At 36.5% G+C, this 22246-nt stretch overlaps 1 protein-coding gene across 1 annotated transcript in view; it reads left to right on the top strand.

Moving 5' to 3' along the window:
• Positions 1–292: 292 nt before the first annotated feature.
• GRID2 (glutamate ionotropic receptor delta type subunit 2) overlaps positions 293–22246 on the top strand; it is a 1588850-nt gene continuing 1566896 nt past the window's right edge. Inside the window, exon 1 of the mRNA XM_077142855.1 lies at positions 293–748. Coding sequence (XP_076998970.1) covers positions 661–748 — 88 coding nt within the window. The 5' untranslated portion in view covers positions 293–660. The remainder of the gene's footprint in view (positions 749–22246) is intronic.

Here is a 22246-nt window from a genome sequence, read left to right as displayed (position 1 = left end):
AAGGAAATTTTCTCTGCATTACTATCTGCATTACCACGAAGTTCACTTTTTCTACCCCTCTTGGAGAGGGCTTCTTCCCCCCCTCCCTGCTGGAATCTGGCTACTCCGCTTGGAACCTCCTAATCTTTCCTTTCCACTTAGATTGTATTTTGGCAGCGAGGACAAGTGATTCTCTGCGGACCGTGGGGCCGCGGCGGGGTGGGGGGGGGCTTTTTGATTGGGGGAGGGGGACATCCGGCGTGAGGCGCCGGGAGTGGGGGGTGGGTGGGGGGGGTGTCTGTTGGAAGTTGCGGCGGAGACCCGCGGCCCCGGCTCAACGATGGGGATGGTCTGAGCGCCAACCTCTCCCCCTGCCTGAGAGCAGCCGAGACTGGATACATTTTTAAGAGCCAAACTGCAAACAACTCTGGCGATGCCAAAATTCCCTTCCAAGTGACAAGGCTTTGCGAAGGAGGCTTCCTCAGGCTGGGCTCTTTCATTCCCGCTGCCTTCCTAAACGACGATTAGAGGCAATAGGAATTTAGGGGGGAAAAAAAAAGAAAAGAAGAAAGAAAGCGAAAAAGCTGCGCTAAACTCAAGCGTGACCTCAAACTCTTTGGACTGGCTTTTTTAAAATACTGAAAGAAAATCGTTTCTTAAAGAGAATCGACATAGGAGGAAATGGAAGTTTTCCCCTTGCTCTTGGTTTTGTCCGCCTGGTGGTCTCAAGCCTGGGACGCGGCGAATGCGGATTCGATCATTCACATCGGTAAGAAAAGGCTTGTGCTGCTCGCGGACACTTTTGCGTTTTGGTTTGCAAGTGGTTTCCCTTTGCCTCCCCCCCGCCCCCTCCCGCTCTCTCCTCTGTAGGGCTTGTTGGAGGTGGCTTTGGTTCATTGCTCTTTCCCGCTACCCTTCCTTTCACACTTGTTCAGTTTTCTGGAAGAATGTGGATGCTCGAACCTTGACTTGTGCTCTTTTCCCCGGTGGATCGTGGAGCTTGGGCTCTATGCTTGGGGTCTCGAGTTTGCCTTAGTGTGCGCTGCGAGCTGGGGAATAGGGGGTGATTCTAAGTACACGGAGGGAAAGGAAGTTTAATTGACTCAACCTTCCATATTTTTTTCCCGGATGTACATTTGTTCCATTAAAAAAAGAAATTATCTTTGGGGACCAGAGGAGGTATCACCTGTGAGTCGAGAAGAACTGGGGGTGGGGGCGGTGGGGGAAGCACCCTGCGGATCAAACAGGTGGTTTTGCAGCGTGAGCGGGCTGCGGTCGTTGCATCGTTTTGTTATGGTGCCGGGGGTACCGGATGCGCCCCCCAGCCTCCCTCTCCTCTTTACGGCCTCTTGGCTTTGCAGTCTTCGCGCAGAGTCGCCACGACGGTGGCGGGAGGGGCTGGCGGCGGGGTAGCGGAGGACCGGGAGTCGCACGCCTGGCCGCCTCGCCCGCGCTCCCGGGCCTGGTGCCGCGGCGAGACTAGACCCGGGTGCCTGGGAAACGCGGAGAGCAAATCCGCGCGGGCCGCCCTCGTGGGCTGTCTCGCGGATAGCCGCCTCGCTTCGCGGTTAACTCCGCGTTGCCGCGCTAGGCGGAGAGCAAAGGCACTGGGACTCCGGGAAGGACGGCCGAGCAGCCTCAGATCCCAATTGCCCCACCTATTGGCAACCAGACGGGCCGGGACTGGCCGCGGCGGGCTGGGAGGACGGCGGTTGGGGGCGGTTGGGGGCTGCGCGTCATTATCATGCACAACGCTCGCAGCTTCAGGCTCCAACTCTTCTCACTTGCTAATCCGTGAGAGCTGAGCGGAGACCCCCTCTTGCAGCCTTTTCTGCGTTAATGCGACGAAAATTCACGTCCCCGAGCCGGCAGGGTTCATTTGCTGGGCTGCAGAGAGGCCCCCTCAGGGAATTTTTCTGGGCACAGGACTTTTATTTGGCCACACGGCTTGGTGTTCTGCAAATTGAGGCGACAGATGGGTCGCAGCTTCTCCCCTTTCCGTCCCCCTGTTTCTCCCCCGTGCATCACACAAGCGCGCGCGCGCGCGCGCACACACACACACACACACACACACACACACACACACGGTTTAGGAATGAGCGCCTGCTGCAGGTGGCACAAAAAGCGAGGGGCTTGTGTATATTTTGCGCACCCACGGGGGCTAGCCCCTCAGCTCCTGGGGGTTTCCTCTCTTGGTCTGAGAGCCTGTTTTTTGTAAACATGTCTGCCATTCTCTGTCATGTATATCAGTAGAACCGTATATGATTCTGTGCGAAGAATAATGAGGTCAGAATTCAGGAAGCCCTGCACTTAGGAATTAATTTAATCGCTATATAGCTTGCTTTTGGATCCCTTTTTGCCTGGGGACTAATGATGCCCGTGAATTCAGAACTTTTCAAGGAGGTATTATGGTTTCTTTGAGGGGTTCGGTAATCTTCTGGTACAGTTCGGAAATGAATTGTGCTCTTCTTAAAGATATGGCACAAATTTATGTCCGGTTGTAAATGACTTGAGCAGGAATGCATATAAATATATTATCTTACCGTTATGCTCAGTTTACGATCGAGGTTTCTGCTTGTGCTCCTCATTGCTCAGGAGGGAAGGCTTGTGGATAAATGCTTATTTTATTGCTTATTCTGTGGTCTACACAATAAATACATTGTTTACAAACACCTACAGCTCCTGCAATCCTTTACCAGTTGAATACTGTTTTGCAATGCAGTCTGGGCATTTGTTTCAAAATAGAAAACAACCGTTGTATTTTTTCCTTTGCATTCTGTTGTCTGTCAGTGTGACATGACTTACTTATTTATAAGTGGACCCCTAAAAAAGTAACTGGGTAGAAAGTACAGATTTCTTTAGAAGACTGGTTTATGCACTAACTAAATTCTTCTAAAAGCAATATGACAAGTGGTTGCTTCTGCTCAGACAATTAATTTGACTTGAATGCAGTTAATACCATGGACAAGAGGATTAGGTTTTTTTTTTAAAATTTTTTTAATGAGTTGCCTAATATTGCCATGAAGCTAGCAAATTGAGGACTGAAAAACTTCATCTTTTATAATGTACTGAAAATTGTTACTCCTACATTTAAAAAAGAATGATCAAAATTAATTTGTGTATACTTCAAGAGGTTAAAAGCCTCTTTTACCCTCACCCCCACCTCCATTCCCAGAAAAAGTAAACTAAATAGAAAATTCAGATGTCCGTGTAAAAATTGAAAGGCACCAATTTACATGCATTGGATCAGTTTACTTGACTGAATAGAGAAAGAGGAGGTATTGACTTCATTTAAATATGATGTGAGAAATATGCTTTGGGGAAATGTATGATTTCAGGACTAAAGGGATGAAACCGATGAAAGTGGACAAAAAGGAAATGTTTTAACTCTAAGTGATATGAGAAAATATGGAGAAATGAAAGGTCTTACCAGCTTCATGTGATGTGTTCAAGCAGAAAGTAGTTGCTATATGTGTAGTTCAGGCAAACTGGGATGATAAAAAAAAAACACTGCTTTAATAGGTTATTCCAATATTACATTCTTTTGGTATTAAACCAGATTATAAATATGAGCACATACTCTCTCCTGTCTTTCTCTTTATTTTTACTTCATGTCTGTAGTTTAAATTCTGGCATGTTTTAATAGACACATTAATTCACTGTAGTCATGAGAAATATTATGCTATAATAATTTAAAAATAATGATAGAAAATGGAATGTATTTATTTCAGTCAAAACATGTATTTCAGTTACTTTGAATCTTTGTGCAATTCTATTTAAAGATATTTGCTACATTACATAGTGTTTAATACACATGCACACACACCACACACATTTTGAAATGAATCACCTCCATTGTGATTTTCTTTGCCCCAATAAAAGAAAGGTCTTTTGATATATAAAAGCTATGCAGTTTTGAACTATGCTTCTACTTTGAGCCTATGTGTTGATTGAGTAATTTCATCAGACCCACATTACTTGATTGCGTAGAAGTTTTCTAATGATCTGCATGCTGTAGGAAGAACCAAAATGTTGTGAATGGAATGGCAATGATACTGTGTTTTACAAGCCTGTTCAAAAGTCACTCTGATTTATGTAGCTAGAAAGATCCAAAGTCTTTGAGATTAGGCACGCTGACTGCTATTTTCTTCATACATCAGTCGTCCCACACTCTTTACTTCCTAAAAACAACAGTAGAGCATTGCTTTACTTAAGCAGGGATTAGGTGGCATTTCCAGTCAACTGTACAGTTTGTGTTTTGCTTCATGTCTAGTATGGAGAATCTCATGTTTTAACAGTCTAATATATGCTCATTTCTTTATCTGGTTCCTGTGCTCATAGAACTGATTATATAGGAACTATGCTCAGTTATGTATCTCTACAAGAAAACATTCAACCACTGTACTCATTCATACATAACACAAAACCCCAGCATATTTTTGTTATCAGTGATAGTGAAATACCTCTTGAAGATGGGGGGGGTGGTTGGGGGGGTGGGGGGGGGAGAAAAGAAACATTTATTCATGCTTTTCTCAGAGGCAAACTCTGAGATTACAATCATCAACAATGGCATTGTGTTTGAGAAGCCTAAGACAATCCACAGACTATTTTCATCATGAAAAGGCTCAAATAGAGGTACACAATTGGTGGGTGAATAAAACATGTCACTATGTCATAAACAATAATGGATGGTAAATTTAAAGCATCAGTTTTCCTTACTTCTGAGTAGAGGGCTATTTTATTTACAGAATGTAAAAACATCCCCAGGTGATGTACTGTTTTCTACCATCATTTCTTTTTGTTATACTCTTTACATGATCTCCATTGGCTGAAGATAGTTCCAGATGTCATCAAAGACTCTTTGTACTGTTTGAGGTATCTCGACGATGAAGTTATCCTTATGTTACTTAAAGTAGTTGGTTGCTTCCTAAGTTATAGATAACATATAATATACATTTTAGAAAGTAGTTCCTGAATGTAGAATAAGGGGATATTTTCTATAATTATTTTCTGTATCATTAAAACACTTATTTGAACACAATTTGGATATTCATTAAGTTAGACCATATTGTCATTAGTCTATGATATCAACTATGACATTACTAATAAACCATTACACTAAAGACCTTTGCTTTCTACTTTATGGGAATTGTACATCACATAAATATCTCCTATAAATTTTAATTCAAATATGAATTAAAATCAAGATGATTAACTTTCGACTTATCCACAATAGAAACTAGTTGAGATAGTTAGAAGTAATGGAAGATATATTTCATTCCCTTCTGAACTCTAATGCTAATTTCATCATTCTTTAGTTTTCTCCTAATGAGATATTTCAGTTTTAAAAGCACATTTTTTAATACAGAAGAAGCTTTTTTCTTCCTTCACTTGCATGCATTAATTTAATTTTTAAAAATAAATTATTCAGCATTTCTATTTATTTTCATGATATTTCAGATTTTAGACAACATATTTGTGAGTAGCAATACTTAAAACATTTTTACTACAAAATAATGTTTATCAGAAAATATATTTATGGCCTATAAAGTTATCTTTGCCATTAGGTGTCACTGCATTCTGATCTGTTCCTTTGTAGTCATACTTGAAAAACACATAAACAAAATTCAGATTTTCAGAAAAAAGTGGCACTTAAGGGTGCTATAAGATGCATGTGTTTTTTAATTTTCAAACAAAGAAAGTAAATATTACACCTTTCTGTTATTCTTGTAAGAATTCTAAGACATATCAATACCTAAAAATCTCTAGATAGATTAGATTGCTAGGCCTAGCAGTGTACAATTTTCACAAATTTACAGTACAGTGGAAATCTATTCTTAAATTAATACTTACTCTGTGAAAAAATATAAGATACCAAGAAGGGTGCAAACATGCTTACTTAATAGTGAATAGTGGGAATTTGTAAGCAATTTCCAACTGTGGTGGCAATATGATGTGTCTATGCTTTGCCTCCCTATGAGATATGTGGAGTTCCAAACTAATACATATTTTTGGCATGAAACACGTGAGCAAAGTTATGAAACAGCATATACATGGACACAAATACCAATAGATCAGTTGACACTGCAAGCTTTGACTATTGATCATATATGCTTTCTTATACTTTTAGACTGGTAATATTAAGTTTTAATGTATCAATCCCCTACACACACACCGTCACCACCCCCATCCCAATCTTTGAGGTTTTTTGGTAATAGAAAGCCAGTGTTTATTATACTTTGGTTATATCTCTGTCTCTTTACTTCATTAAAAGGCAAATCTTCCTTCCAATATAACCTGTTATAAGAATGGAGGATGAAGTTTAGGTCAGCCTTCAGTCTGATAAATTAGTTTTGACACTGGCACAATCATATAATTAGGAAATGCAACACTAGGCAAAATGAATGAGTAGTTTGTCTTGTTACATTAGACCTTGCCCTGTGTCAATATTAATTTATAAACTAGTTGGAATGATGTATTATTAAAACTTAGACTAAAATTTAATGATTTGATAGATGACTAAAATATAAAGAAAAATATTAAAATAATTCTGGGATTGATTATTAAGAGGACATCTGTAGACTCAGGTTATTTAAATTAGTTACTTTTAGCATTTGGGTGTGGACAAAAATTTCACATGAATGTAAAGAAATAGGGAAAATGTTAGATCACAGTGAAAAATATTCTGGATTGGTCTTTAGAAGTTTTGGGACAGAGTTCTAGTTTTATCATTAGCTAATTGAGAAATATCAGAAAGTTATTTAATTTCTTCACTTCTCATTTTCCTCAACCGTAAAGCAATATTTAGAGTAATGTTCACTCAAGCTTTAAACTTATATGAGTTAAAATGAAGACAAATTTCTTCATTTTATATAGAGGAATATAAGAAAGAAATTGAGAGAAGTGATACAGTCAAGGGTACTTCATATAGCTATACTTAATTGGTAGGTTGAAAGAGTGGATTAAAAAAATACAAGGGAAGGGGTACACGGGTAGTTTAGTGGTTAGAATACTCACCTTCCATGTGGGAGACCTGGGTTTAATTCCTGGACCATGCCCCCCCACCAAAAAAAATTGAAAAAATTAAAAAAAAAAACAAGGGAAGATAAATGAAGCACAAAACTTAAATTATGCAAATTAAGGATGCCTCAGAATGAAGATGATTTTTGATGCAAACAAGAATTGTGCATAATATATTTTTCATTGGACATTCTAGGTAACTCCAGTGTCTACAGAGAGAGAGCTGGTTTGTTTTGTTTTGTTTTTTATTTTGTATTTGTTTTACTATTGCTAATACCAAGGTGTTATGTACAGAACCACTCCTGTAGCACACCAAAAAACTATTATTTCTCAAAGCTGGCTCCAAGGATAAGTAATCTCCTGTTCTAACCAGCACAGTCTAAAATTGCCTTTAGAATTTACAAACTGGAAGCACATCAGGAATACCATTAAGACATGCTCGGTATTGCTCAAAAAAAAAAAAAAAATTATAAAAGAAATGGCCATGTTTCCTTCAAAGTTCCTGACAGTGAAGGGTTTCTTCTCTAAGAAAAGAGAGTTTTTACCCTCCTGTTGTCCACAGTATTGTCATCAGTGTGAAGCTGAAACTGGGTTGACCCACCAAAGCCTTCTTGAGTGGATAGAAAGTAGCCTAGAGCAAAGTACCATCCATTAGGTACCCAAAAAGTCTGCCTGTGTGTGTTAAAAATTCTTAAATCACTCTGTACTCATTTATTGGCAAATGATTTTACTCATGAAACAATGTCAGGCTAATTAATTGTATTAAAATACTTTGTATACTTTTTTCTTCACATCAAAATAATTTAAAGGGCTGTTATAAAAATGATTGTAATTTTTGGCCCTGAGCATCTGATTGTTCGTAGTAACCTTAAGTAAGGTATTTGCTTCATTTTCAAAATCAGTATAATTCTAGAAGTTAACGTTTCTGAAGCTGCAGAGATAGGTAGGCATTGCCATCAATGTTCTGAGCATATGTTCTAATTGGGTGAATGTTCTTTCATTCCACAATTACTTATTCTGAACCTGCTCTGTATGATGCACTGTTTTTAGGCACTGTAATTAAAGTGTTGAATGAGAAAGTTATGAATTTGTATTTGAGGAGCTAATGTTCTCATGGGGGAAGCAATCAGATGAAAAAAGTAATATAGTATAATGTCAGGTAGTGATAAATGCTATGAAGAAAAATAAGGGAATGCTGAGTGACAAAGGACGTTGTTTTGGATAGGGTAGACGGGGAAATCCTCTCTGGGAGTTGACCATTGAAGCACAAACATGATTCAAAAAAGGGAGTGACACATGTGGGTATCAGGAGAAACAGCAGTCCAAGCAGAGTTCATATCAAGGGCAATGGGCATGAGACAAGACACTAAGGAATTACTTAAGGAGCATTATGAAGCCCAATGTAGTTATAGTTTATTGAGCAAATGAGAGAGTTAGAAGGAATGACGTATGAAAGGTAGATTCTGTAGGGACTTATAGGTCATTGTAAAGTATTTGGATCTTCTAGGTATATAGATTAAGGGCATGACATGAAATGGTATGTATCTGAGAAAGATGACCTTTTCTGTTTAGGTGGACTGGATGGAGCAAAGAGTAGAAATAAGATTATTTGGCAATAGTGAATTGAACTGAGTTGGTAACTGAACTAAATGAATAGTTGTCAGATTCTGACTACATTTTGAAGATTAAAAAAATTGCATTTTCTGATGGATTGGTCAGATGGGTGAAATAGAGGAATGAAAGGATTTCCTAAGGTTTCTGATCTGAGTAAGTAGGTAAAATGCATTACTGTTCATTAATATTGGAAACATGGGACAATGAGCAAGTTTTAGATAGAGATCTAATGTTGTATTTATTCAATTTGATATTCCTATTAGGTATCAATTTTGAAAATTGAAGTTGGTAGCTGATTTTATGAGTCTGGAATTTAAGGTAGAGTTTGGGATTAGAGCTGTATTTTTGGAATTCAGAGTCGTAGAAGTGATCTTTAAAGCAATTGGAGTGGATAGTTCAGTTAAGGAATAAATGTGGAGGGAGAAGAGTGTCAAGGACTATCCCTACAAATAGTCCAATATTTAGAGATCATGGAGAATAAAAAGATCCAGGAAAAAAAAAGAAAAATGAGTGGCTTGTGAGTTAGAAGGAAAACAGGTTTATGTAGTGTTCTGGAAGCCAACTGAAGAAAGCATTTCAAGGAGAAATTGAGAAACCTTGTCAGTCCTATCAATGAAAATTGGGACTTGATTACTGGGTTTGGAAACATGGAGGACAGCAATGATTGTCTTGGCTTGCTAGGCTGCTATGACAAATACCACACAAAGAATTGGCTTAAACAATGGGAATTGTCTCGTGGCTTTGGAAGCCAGAAGGCTTGTGTCTCTCCCCACATTGGTAGCATTCTGGTGCTGACTTGCTGGCCATTTATGGGGCTCCATGGCTTTTCCATCATGTGGCACTGTCCTCTCCTTTCTCTTTCGGGTTCTGTTGACTTCTCAGTTCCAGCTCTTCCGTGTGGCTTTCTCTGACTGTCTGACTTTCCTCTGCTTGTGAAGGACTTCGGTAATCCAGATTAAAGCCTACACTCATTCTGCTGGGCCATACCTTATCTAAAGGTAACATCTTCAGGAGATCCTGTTTTAATTAGGGTCACACCCACAGGAATGCAGATCAAGACCAAGAATTTTTCTTAATTATAGCATGCAATTCAGCCCATCACAGCAACCTGACAAAAGTGTTTTCAGTGGACTGGAAGGGACAAAATACTAATTGGAGAGAAATCAAAGATTTAATGTGACAGGAAGAAGAATAAACGATAAGGCTAGAAAACTCTTTTGATAATACTTGCTATAAGGGAGAACAGTGGAGTGGGGTGGGGGGAAGATGTGAAGTAAAAGGAGGGTTTTTTGAAAGGTTGGGATTATATATGGTAATTTTTAAGGGTTCAATAAGAAAATTGAAAACGAAATATCTCTTCTGATTCCAACCTGTTTTATTCCTGAGTTTGGACAGCAACTATTTGAATAGCAAAAAAATTTGTAATTTTCATGTTCTTGAATCAATGATAATGGCCAAGTCTGAGAGAAAACCTTCTGAAAAGGGTTACATTAGTCTTATACAATTTTGTTTGCTTCAATTATTTTTCCAGATTAAAACTCTTATTTAGATAAAATTTCTTACCTGGGATCATATGTGGATTATACCTCAAGGAATATAGATATACCATTACAAATAGAAACAATAATTAGTCCAGGCAAAATTGGGTTAGCCGTATAGTGTGAACAACTATCTCCTTCGTCAGGATTCAACCTTCTGATTAGTTGTATGCATGCTTGCAAGAACATACAATATTCCTATCTGATAAATGCCATTAAAATTGCATGAGGTGATCTTGCTACAATAGACACATTTCAATTTATTATAGACTTCCTCTAAATAAATTCTGTTATGCATTTGATCTGTTCTAAGAAATCAGTTTTGGAAAGAATTTTTAGAAGAGCATAGTTATTACTCAAGGTAGTGCATATCCTTGCAACATAGGAATTTAATAGATGAAAGAGCTTCATATGATATTAATTTATATGATACATTTAAATTATATCCTTTTCATGAAACTCTCACTTTTGTTGTGCTATACAATAGATGACAGTTCTTCAGTCATAGGTGAAAATATGGAAAAGAAATATTCTAAGTTTTCCAACCTCAGAAAATGAATCTCAAAATGAATCTTAGTACCTTCTATTCTATTAAAATGAATCTATTAAAAATGAATCTTAGTACCTTCATTCCACTCCTATTAATACCCATATAAGTTATACATATTATATTCATTTTACTGGTAAAACAAGATTATCTGTGTTAAAAGAGGCATGCCAATAGCAGACGCATTATATTTTGCTGTGTTCTTAGTAATTTCCAGCGCTGTCTTCTCTGTGAAAACATGTTTTCTGGAAATGGTGGAACATGAATAACACTTGGTTGTTTCCACTTGATTACATCTGTTAATTGATGTGCAAACGTGACATCCGGGAACACTGAGAGGATATCAGAGTTTGGGGACAACAGTTATGACCAAAAAAACCAAGATGTGTTATAGCCGGAGCTGAGAGCATAATGAAGGAACTACAGATCTCACTGAGGAATTAATACAATATAGAATAGCAAGAGATATATTCAACTTGCTAGTCCATAGCTTACTAGGTTGGTGAAATAAAGTAGTCATTTGAAGGAAATGGTAAGCCGATTGAAACGCACATTTTAATTGGGATGGACATCTAAAATTGGTGAAGCACTTAATATGCATACTCTCAATATCATTTTAAATTGTCATGCCCCACAGTTGCTACATTTTAGATTGGCTGATTATCTTAAAAGCAAAGGTTATATGCTATCTCAGGAACTTTAGGGGACAAAGGAGTTAGTCCTGTTATTCTGTTGCTTACAGTTTAAGATGTTTTAAAATCTAGAAGACTCATGACTATTGCTAATACCCACAATCTGACAACAGGCAAATTGTGTTAGTCATGTACTGGAAACTACTATCTTGCTCTTTAGGAATTAGATCTCGTCTTAGCTGTGCTCAAGAGACTAGCAATAACAGGAAACTAGTGAATTTTCTTTTTAGGAATACCAGCTAGTCTGGGTTTGGCTCCAGAGAGACATGACTTTGATTAAGATACATAAGTATAAGTATACATAAGTGATTTTAACACCTCATGGGTGGTGACTCACGCCCAGACTTGAGAGAGTGTACTCGTCTGTTCCCTGGTGGTACAATCATGGTGCTTTTTGGATATTTTATATAATTCATTATTTTCAAGCTGGGAAATCATGATCTAGATCCTCATATTGCATTTGCAGAATATAGAATATATACTTTTAGGGTTACATGGAAATAATATGTGATTCATTTTAGTATAGAGATATTCATTTATTTCAAAGGAAGCAAAGGCATGTTTGCTGTCCTTTAAGAACTTTTAGGTGTGTCTGTCTTCTGAGATCCTACTCTCAAATAAAGAAGCTGAAGGTAGAGCAATGCAGGACTCATTGCAATGACTGTGGTCTGTTATGACTCTGGAGATTATGGAGCTTCAGTAAGTGTCGTCCTCATGGTACCCTTAAGGTGCCATACAATAAACATCTATTTCAGAAAAAGGATTTATAAATGGGAAAAGGAGGTTACTACATACAGAAGGTCTTCATTTATAACATATCTCTTTACCGAGCTTCCCGATACTTAATCATTCACCTTGTTGTGGCTATAAGCTACTAAGTCAATATAAAATCATGCAAGAGTCAGAGAGAGGGAGAGAAGATCTGCCGTTTGACTCTTCTTGTCTTTTTTTCATAGATGTCAACTGTTTTGCTCCAAAGTCAAATTAAGGAGAAGAAGCTTTTCGGATCTAGTTGTTCTAAAATTAATAAAATTAATGAGATTCTTTCTAAATTAAGTTTACAGATGAACTCATTCCACTGATCTTTATGGATCTTTGGCTATGAAGAAATTAAATCACAGTTCCTTTTTCCTCTTCATATTGTAATTAATAAATAGTGCACTACTCTTTCATATTGCTGATTTGAACTTTCTTCTAGATGTATGAAACATCAATGAAAAGGACAATTATACAGGAGCAAACAAAGGGCGAAATTACTGGACAGCAATAGTAAAATAAATTACCTTTAAAAGTGGCAAAACTGTTATTGTGAAAATATGTTTATGCCAGCTTTTCATTATCTCGGTGTAACTGAGAACAGCACAAACATCAGAAACCAAAAACAACTGATAGTGCAAAAACTAAGTGGCCAGTACTTTTACTTTTTTCTACACAAGAGATGGTCTTGTGTTTGCTAAACAGTTAATAAATAGCAAAACTGGCTGCTCGGTTTCTTTCTTTTTATTTTTCTGTCCTTCCTTCAGTGACAATGGTAATATGCAGTGGAATGGCCAAAAGCAAGGAACAAGGAGCAAAGGGTTTAGATGATCTATAAACTGGAAAATCAGTCCCTGAATGCTCAAATGCACAGACTTGCTGAGAAGAGATAGTTTTATTTGCTGAAAATATTGCCCAGGTTCTGAAGACAGAGTTTACTCTTGGGTGCTGAGCAAGTGGGAAGAGCAGTGAAGAAGGTTTCCAGGCTACTAAGGGCAATATGCCAAGTGACAAAAGCAGGGGTGTTAGTAGTGGAGAAAGAGTGCCCTTCAGAGGTAAGACCATTCAGAGCCATGACCCCAGGTCCTGAGAATTTTGAAAAAGAGGAATATAGATGCCTCTTAGTTTAGTTTCTTAAACACCATAGTAAACTACCTATAAACCTTGTTGGATAGATATTCCCATCAATACACAGTGGGTACTGGACATATACATTATATACGCCCCTTGAGTCTTCCAGGGTGAATTATAACCATGAGGGTGAATTTGAGTATTGTATGGTTAGGAAAAACTGAAATACATAATGATGCTTGGTGCAAAAATCTGGTTAGCATTATTTCGGGGCACGGTAGAGGAACAGGAAAAGTGATATGTTCAGAGAGAGGTACCTGGCTTCGTTTGATTTAAAAAGCTGGGTGGTTGTTACACAGGCGCCAGTTTCATTTCTATACTCTTTTGTAAGTACTGATGTGTCTGCTATTGCAGTGTGGAAATTGGAAACCCTACAGGAGACCTTTTTGGTACCGCTGGTGTGTGCTGAAGATCTGTACCAAGCGGTGGTAAATAGGAATGGAGAGAAGAGTCTGTCTACACAAGAGGCTCATGGGTTAAGTCCATTGACTTGGTGAGTTTTTAGAAGTGAGAGTAAAAGAAGAAAGTCCAAAATGATTTTCTGGTATGGGTTTGAGTGGCTGAGTGGTTACTGTTGCCATTCAGCAACATAAGAAACCAAGAAAGAGGAGTCATATGGGGAAGAGCAAAACTGACCTCAACTTTGAACTCAAAATGATTTGGGCATGACTGTGAAGTGTTAGAGCCCAGACAGCAGCTTCCAAATAGTTCCTTTTCTGTCTCAGATAGAGAAAAGAGAAATTCTTCATAGTGATCAATCATATTTTGACCTAAAAAAGGAAACCGTTTCTAGTCATTCTTTCCTCAGTTTCAGTGTTAATGGTGTCATGTCCTATTTAAAATGTTCGCCATTTAAAATATTTTTAGAGCTACAGATATTCAGAAGATGTTAATTATACAGCAGCAGGCACCTTCTTGTGAATTTAGTCCCTATTTGTACTTATTTATCAGTTCATAATTATTCATTTTAAGTTAATAGCCATTGACTTTTTAAGGTAGCTTTATTCCCGTTTCTTAATTACAGCATCTGTTTTTTTTTTAAAAATCTTCCTCTGGGGTTAATATTAAGAGACCTGCACTGTTAGATTTATTTGATACCTATATCCAATTAAAACAGTTTTAAAGTGGAGGGATATTTGACAGACTCTTAGGTTATCAAATGTAAAATGAAAATGTGATGAAATTCATTTCTTCTTTGAGGTAGCTTTACTTATTAATATTGCAAGTAGAATCCTGCTGTGTAAGTTAGTGAAATTTCCTGGAAGGGTAAAAATATTTGCTTTTTTTTTTTTTTTTTGGCATTTTAATTATATGCTCCAACCTAATTAGCTGGAGGAAAGGAAAATTGTGTACCAGGTTTGGGGAAACAAAGCAGAATAGGGGACACAGGTCCAATAGAACTGAAATAAAGGGATCTTTTGGGACTTCAGGGCTCTTTTTCTTTTTAGTCCGCCAGAAAACTTTTACCTTCACAGTTAAGGATCTGAAGTCTCTGTTCAGAAGTGCTGTTTGCAAGCACTGACGTGAAGTCAGAAGAATGTGGGAACAGGCAGTGTGCATCTGTATGTGCGTTTTGTGAAACACTCTGGTTGAACTGAAGAGTGGAATAGAGTCGCATGAGATAAGCCAGTGTTCTTTCTGCCTCTCTGAACTTTGTGTTGAATTTAGATTTTCATCCTGTTTTTATAACATAATGCCAATGTTTAGTTCAATAGAAAATCATTTTAGGTATGATATTATTATAACTTAATTTTGCCATCTCAGTTTTCTTTTTTTCTTACTGTATCCATTCATTGTAAGAGAGCGAAGGATGGAAAATGGAGAGTTTAGTGGGAGAGGAAGGCTTTCTGCAGCTCTCAGTCTTGCTTCTAGCTTCTTTAATGGATTGAAGAGTAGGTTAATGGATCAGAAATTCAAATCATTGAAGGATAGCCTCAGTACCTTGAGTTAGTCAAAAACCGTGATGCTTGCTAATTTTCAGAGCCTTAAGATAACATTTTTGGATTTTAAACAGAATGGCATAACGAAGAAAAAAATGTGGATTTAAATTCAGGGTTATAGGGTTCAAATCTTGACTTGGCACCTTGTCACTTCCTAGCTGTGAAATCCTGGATGAGTAATGATACTTCAAAAACACAGATTCATCTGCGGCTGCTTATTATGCAATTCAGCTGCTATAAAGATAGAATGTAAAAATAAATTAAACAAATAAGTAAATAAATGAAATAAAATATGGCTTGTGGACTATGCAAGTATGCAGCATTCATACTTTAGAAGACTGAACTTACAATTTAAATATTCTGCTAATAAGAATTCTCAGTCTGGTGTCTTGGTTGTGGGTTAGAAAGTGAGACTGCTGTTAGCTTTGATTTGAAATGAGGTGACCTAATAATTTATCATCTAAACCAGGACTCTTTTGAGGGCAAAAAGGACACTATTAAGAATTCTGCAGGGGTAAAAGTCACAAACTGGGACTGTCTGGAGACCAACTGGGGCAAGATGGTACCCTAATTACAAAGTCCTACCTGCGGGTTTGTAATTAGCCTGCCGTTTGGCTTAGCCTGAAAACTTGTCCAGGCATATTTTCTTTGACTTGTTGGTGATTCTGTCTGCACAACAAGTTTTTCCTTTCTTCTATCTAGGTATTTTAGGCTGATTAAAGAAATGGACTTAGGTTTTGTTTTTATTTTGTTTTATTTTTAATTACATAGAGCCCTTGTTTTCTTTTCTTCACAGGCAGTAGAAAAGAGGGGAAAGAGCTAAGTATTGGTTATCTTCATTCAGACAAACACATTTAACTGTTTTCTTTTTTCAATCAGAAAGTACTGCCTGTAATTGCTCCCCTAATTATTTTTCCTCTCTTTTTTGCTTATTTGTCTTTTGGCTGTAGTTCGTAGCAGAACTGATTGAATACTGGCAATCATGTCAATTTTTACCTAACCTCAAATGTTGTATCTCTATGTAAACGACATGTATTTTCTACATGAAGTGAACTGTTTTAAAGAAATATAAAGGTAATATACAACAAAGATTTAAATTTGCCTCATTTTTAAATTCTAGGAAAATAAATCAGCCAGTCACCAACAACTTTGACAATTCTTATTCTTTGAAGAAATCCATAATAAAGTGGTAATTATCCCAAATATGAGGAGAACAGCCTTAACAGTTAAAAGTTCAACCTTTAAATTTTGTTTTCATCTTAGTATAAAATATTGTTTTGTGATTTTAAATTAATTGCACTATGACTATTATGATATTTAATTGATTCGACCTCTACAAACTTCTGTGTTAGAAATGTGGTGTTTTTCAATTTGGGTGTAAAAGTTATGAGATTCTCTTAACCTTTCTTCCTACTTTGTCTCTGTACCAAAGTTTGGTTTTACCTCAAGAAATGATATCAGGTAGTACCGGCCCTGGCCTCTTAGCCTCACACTCTTGAACTTGCCTTGCAGATCTAGTTCATATACACCTTATTTTATTTCCTTTGCTTCTGGCACAGCAGTTGTTAATTGTCTTATCACTATGTTATGCAATTGTGGATTTGGATTTGAGAGCATTCTTTGCACACTTCCTCCTTTCTTTATTATTTGTGGTTTTTAGACTCGGGCAGCTTGTGCTCCTTAGATCATCTTCCTTTTAGAAATTACATAATCATAAACTCTCCCCACTGGAAGGAATATTAGCTATTGTCTCTAATCTAGGGCTCTCCTGTTGCTGATGAGCAAATTGAGAGGTTAAGTGATTTGAATGCCGCATAGATAGAAAATTTTGAATAGTCTATTAAGCATAATTTTTACTAAAAAATTATATTCACATCATTACAGTAGTGCTAATGTGGGCTATTGGTCAGGAGATAGAAACAGCCCAATTATGTAGAATTGGATAATTGTTTTGATTAACATTGGATCTATTTTACCTGTGCTCTACTCTATTGCTTTAGATTACTGTAATTAATTCTTTTGAAGCCTACTAAATATAATGGTAGAGGTTTCTAACCCAATTGTTGAACTACTTCCACAAACTGTTGGGGACAGTGTCTATATACAACAGTTTTTGAGGACTTCTCCCAGAATTTAGAGCTCAGCAGAGTTTAATCCAGATCCAAACCCTGTTCCTCCTTTATACAGTACAGGTCCACACTCTCCATTCCTCCTTCCTCCTTGCCGTCATTGCATTGTTCCTCCTCCCCCAAAGCTCAGGTTAGGACTCTCTTCTTCCCAGGCCACCTAAAATCAATTTGGTATCTATGAATATCACTATACAGATATTTAAATTGCTCCAGAATATTTAAATTGGTGTTTAATGGTATTTTTTCCCTGTAAACTCGTTTGTAGAAGCCATGTATCATATTCTTCTGTACGGTCTTGGCTGGTATATTCTTCAGTTTCCTGTGTTTTTTGCCACCAATCATGAACTTTTACATACACATACTCAGTAACTTTGCAAATGCATCATCAGCATGACCATAGGAAAACTTAAAGCAACGTTAAACCAAGGAAAAGATTATTGTATTGCAAATGCAAATAAAATGTCTTTGTTCAAATGAACATGCAAACCTGTTTGTGTCGGAATGGATATTATTTATCACCAGGGTCTTTTGAAGGCTTTTAATGGTCAAGCATAAGTTTGTCATTCTTTGTAAAAATCATATGTGTAATTCTGTTTAGAAGGGAAAAGATAGAAGAGCGAATTTTTCATTGTTTTAAAAAAATCATTTATTGGCAAGTACCATATGACAATATTAAAGGAAATCAAATGCAGTTCAGAATAGTTAAGCCATAAGAAAATCCTCTCTCCAAATCCAACTGTATCAACAAATCTGATTTGCTTGTTTCGTGTTTCCTTCTGATTCTAGTCTTTGCACATCCATAATTGAGCAGGTTATACTCATATTATATATATATATATATATATATATATATGTCAATATGTCATAATTTGATTATGTGTTATAAATCTTAAAGATATAATTATTAAATTAAGGAAATAAAAAATCACCAAAATGATATCACATGTAGCTATGCTGAAATGCCATTTTCTCAAGTTTCAGTACTCTTGGACAAGTTAATTCAATGTTTTCAACCTTATATTTTCCTATGCAAAATGTAGATATAACCACCCATCTTGAAGATACAACTGTAAAGTAAGTTGAATAAATAAAACAAATGTAGAACAGTGACTGTTACAGGATGGAATTTCGATCAGTATTGATTTGCCTTTACCTTTCTTTCCTGCCTTCCCCCAAACTTCATAATTATCAAAGGGTTCATTTGAATAAGTGTACATTTTATTTCTGTCTGTTCTGTGCACAGTTGCCAAATATCTTGAGGCCAGAGTTAATTGATTTTTGTAATTATGTCAGTTGAAGAGGAAAACTGTCTTAGAAAAATGGGCCATTTATATTCTTATATTCAGATTCAAACGAAGAGATTTGGCATTTGTTTAACATGACAGAAAACACCTGGAACACTTATGGATTTGTTTTACTATTTCTCTTTTCCCTTTCAGAACTTCCATAAAATACATGTTTTTCTAGATCTTTATGATCATTCTGCTCCCCGGCTCCATTTTGAGACTAAATAGTATTTTAATCTTCTTTCAAATCCATCTAATGTTGTAATTTTTATATCTTTAGAGGTACATATTCATTAACTCATGTGGTTTTCTAGACATTGATGTTCATACTAGGATAGCCAATCAATTTCCTTTTATTAGTCTTTTAAAAGTAATTATTTACAAAAGAGAAGAGTCTTCTCTTCTAAAACCCATAATATATACTGTACTGACATATTTGTTTTACTTCTATGTATAAGAAAAATTTGTGGGGGAAATAGGTGTTTTGATGAAAAAATAGAGGGAAAGAAGTCACAGTGATTTGGTGAACATTTAATTCTCTTGGCAGTTTTACATACTGGCAATGATTAACTAATTGCCTTTTTTTTTTTCAATTAAGCTAGACTTGCCTTCTAGAATTGAGCTATTAATGTGATTTTAATCAATAGAGCTAGCTCCACAGGTTTATAACTGATTAAAGGTCAGTAAATTGTTAGGGCATGAACACAAATCTGCACAATTTGCATAGCACCCTGAATGAAAAGGCCACAATTTAGTTTTAATTTTAAGGTGCTTTAGTGAAAAAAGACTTTTATTGCATTGTACACTTGGAAATGCAATTATTTAAAATAAAATACAGCTGAAGTTCTTCTGTAATGTACACAGGGACCATTTGAACTACTTTGCCCACCTGTGGCCTCTCTATCATTAAATATAGTAGGTAGATCCATTCCCCTTAGTCCTGCTTTATCTCTCTATGAAAATATCCAGAAGGATTCTATAGAAGATCATAAAAGGATATAGGGATAGTTACTAAATACATTTTTTTGTGATGTGAATGATACATAACTTGTGATTCATAGTCATAAGTGAAAACCAATCATTAGAATTACATTTACTAAGCATTCATAATGTGTCAATCACCGTTGCAAGTTCTTTCCAGGCATTCTCTTGTTAAATTGTTACAATACGCAATGAATGTTGGTACTATTATTTTCATTTTTCAGGTGGGAAAAGGGACGTTTAAAAGATGCTTTATAATTTGCCCACTTTCCTTAGCCACAGAGAATAAATAACAGGGTCTGATAGCTTTACTCACTTCTTAGTTTATTATCCTTGTCTAGAGAATAATTTTCGTCAGGCCCATATCATTTTCCATGTGTCCCATGCTTTACTTTTCTCTGAGAGTCACCTTGCCAACGAGAAGCAGAGTCTCCCTTAAGAGCCTCTCTGATTTTTTGATCAGTGTAATCCAAGGTACGTGTGCAATTCACAACACATTGTTATATTCTTATAGCCTTGTGTTTGATTTTCCATCAACTTGAAAGAAGAAAAGAAAAAAAAAAGAAGTGGACTATATCTTCTAGTGAGCTGTCATTAAAAAAAAAATCAATTGGTGTTTTTCTCATGTCTGCCAATGGCTATTATTAAGGCTCCTTCTGAGTCATACACTGTCAATACTTAATATCAAATAGCATAGGCTTGGTGTCTATGTTTTTAAGCATCTGTTCACTTGTCTCCATTTGATTATCAGTTGTGCATAGACTTTAAGCTGGCAAGTCACTATTTCACATTATTCCTAGAGAATTAAATATCTTGTTTCAGCAGTGTTCCTGCTGGAATGCTAGGAGGAGTTTTTATGACCTCTTAATCTCTGAAACACTTGTCATTAAGAGATAGGCATGATTAGCCATGATTCCCTGGTTTACTATCATGGAATTCTGCCAGATTTTTAGGTTTAGCTAACCCAGTCCTAAAGAAAGCATTTTACCAATATTCTTTGCTCATTATAAAAAATAAATTGATTTAAATTGAATATTTCACAAAAATGTCGCTTGCACTTGTTTTAGTTATACATTTTAAAATGAAAGTTTACAAAGCCTATAATTTAATACATTATTAAATACATTTGTTTAATACATTAAACAAAATTGAAATTTTGTTTTCCTCTTATCTTGTAGACACCTTCAAACATTCTTTCTTGACATTTATTTTCTTGCTGCCCCTCTCAGAGGTGGACTAAGAAAAGACAAAAGAAAATTATAGTGATTAAAATAAAATATACAGTGGGAAAAGGAGGATATATTGTATTACTTACCTGCCATTTTTTTATTTGATAGGATGTTGCACTGTATTAAGGCAACAGCTATCAGAGAAGGAAAAAGGAAAAAAAGAAGTTATTTTTACCAATATATTTTAAGTGCATTTCTTTATGCATGTTGATGTCTAAAGTGGTAAGTACACATCCGCTTGAAAAGTGAGAAATGTCAGATTGTTGAATAATAACAAAAACAAGTATTATACAAATTCAAGAGGGAGAATAACCTTTAGAATGCCTACCAGCTGGAGCAGGAGGAGTACTGCACCCCGTGCCATGTTAAATGTTCTTCTCTGCAGGAACACTGATGGGGGAACAGGGCAAGAGAGTGACTGATAGGTCAGTTCAGCTAATGTCAGCAGCCAGACATGTGGCTTAATCACTCAGTACACTAAAGATTTGCAGAATGGTGCTTCTTGAAGTTTAGCCAAGATGGTTAAAAGTAAACATTCAGAAGAACTCACAGCATAACCCACTAGTGTTCTTTAGGATAATGATGATAATCTGTTCCTGTTGTATGTGCTATTAATTCTGCTCTATCTGTATTAATCTCTCTGCTAGCTTTTCAAGTGCCCATGCCAAGAACATTGGCATCTCTTTCACTAGAAAGGATGGGCTGAATACTACATTTGCTATACCTTTATAGGTGCACTTTTTCATTCTTTGATCTTGAATTTTGTTGATTTTGAATTTTGCTGTTTGGAATATTTATATTAATAGTACACAGAACACAGTAAGACGTGACCTGAGGTGAATGTTTGTTATCATAGGGAACTGAAAGCAATGTTTTGGTTGGATGTTTAAAATAAAACTTAAGAAACAGAAGTACATATAAAAATGGATCTATTATAAACATGCTTTTCTAGCTGCTATAGCCAAAAATTAGTTAATACCTACTGGACATTGTTCTCTCAATATTGTCTTTTGGTTTTCATAGTTCATTTTAATGTTCTTACTGACTAGTCCTTAATCATTTTTATCTAAAGGAGGAGAGAGAAGCTTGGATTTGAAACTGGAAAATGTCACTAATTTACATTGTAAATAATTCACTTTCTGGGTGCCACTAATTCTTAGTATTGGTTTAGTGCGTGCGTGTGTGTGTGTGTGTATGCACGCACCTTCTTGCATTCATTCATTTTACCCATTTCTGGCTTCTGAAATCCAGGATTAGTAACTCTAAGTGGTTAACATTGCAAGAATGATAGTCTTAAATGGCTAAGTATAACAAGGGGAATAGGACGTGAACTCTTTAATACTTTCTTATGGGGCTGTGATGTCCTAGGAAGCACAGAGCAGGGAGTTATGTTTTCTGGCTTCT

Source organism: Tamandua tetradactyla, chromosome 24 (genome assembly GCF_023851605.1).
Source record: "Tamandua tetradactyla isolate mTamTet1 chromosome 24, mTamTet1.pri, whole genome shotgun sequence".
Taxonomy (NCBI): Eukaryota; Metazoa; Chordata; class Mammalia; order Pilosa; family Myrmecophagidae; genus Tamandua; species Tamandua tetradactyla.
This window is presented reverse-complemented; position numbering and strand designations above follow the sequence as displayed.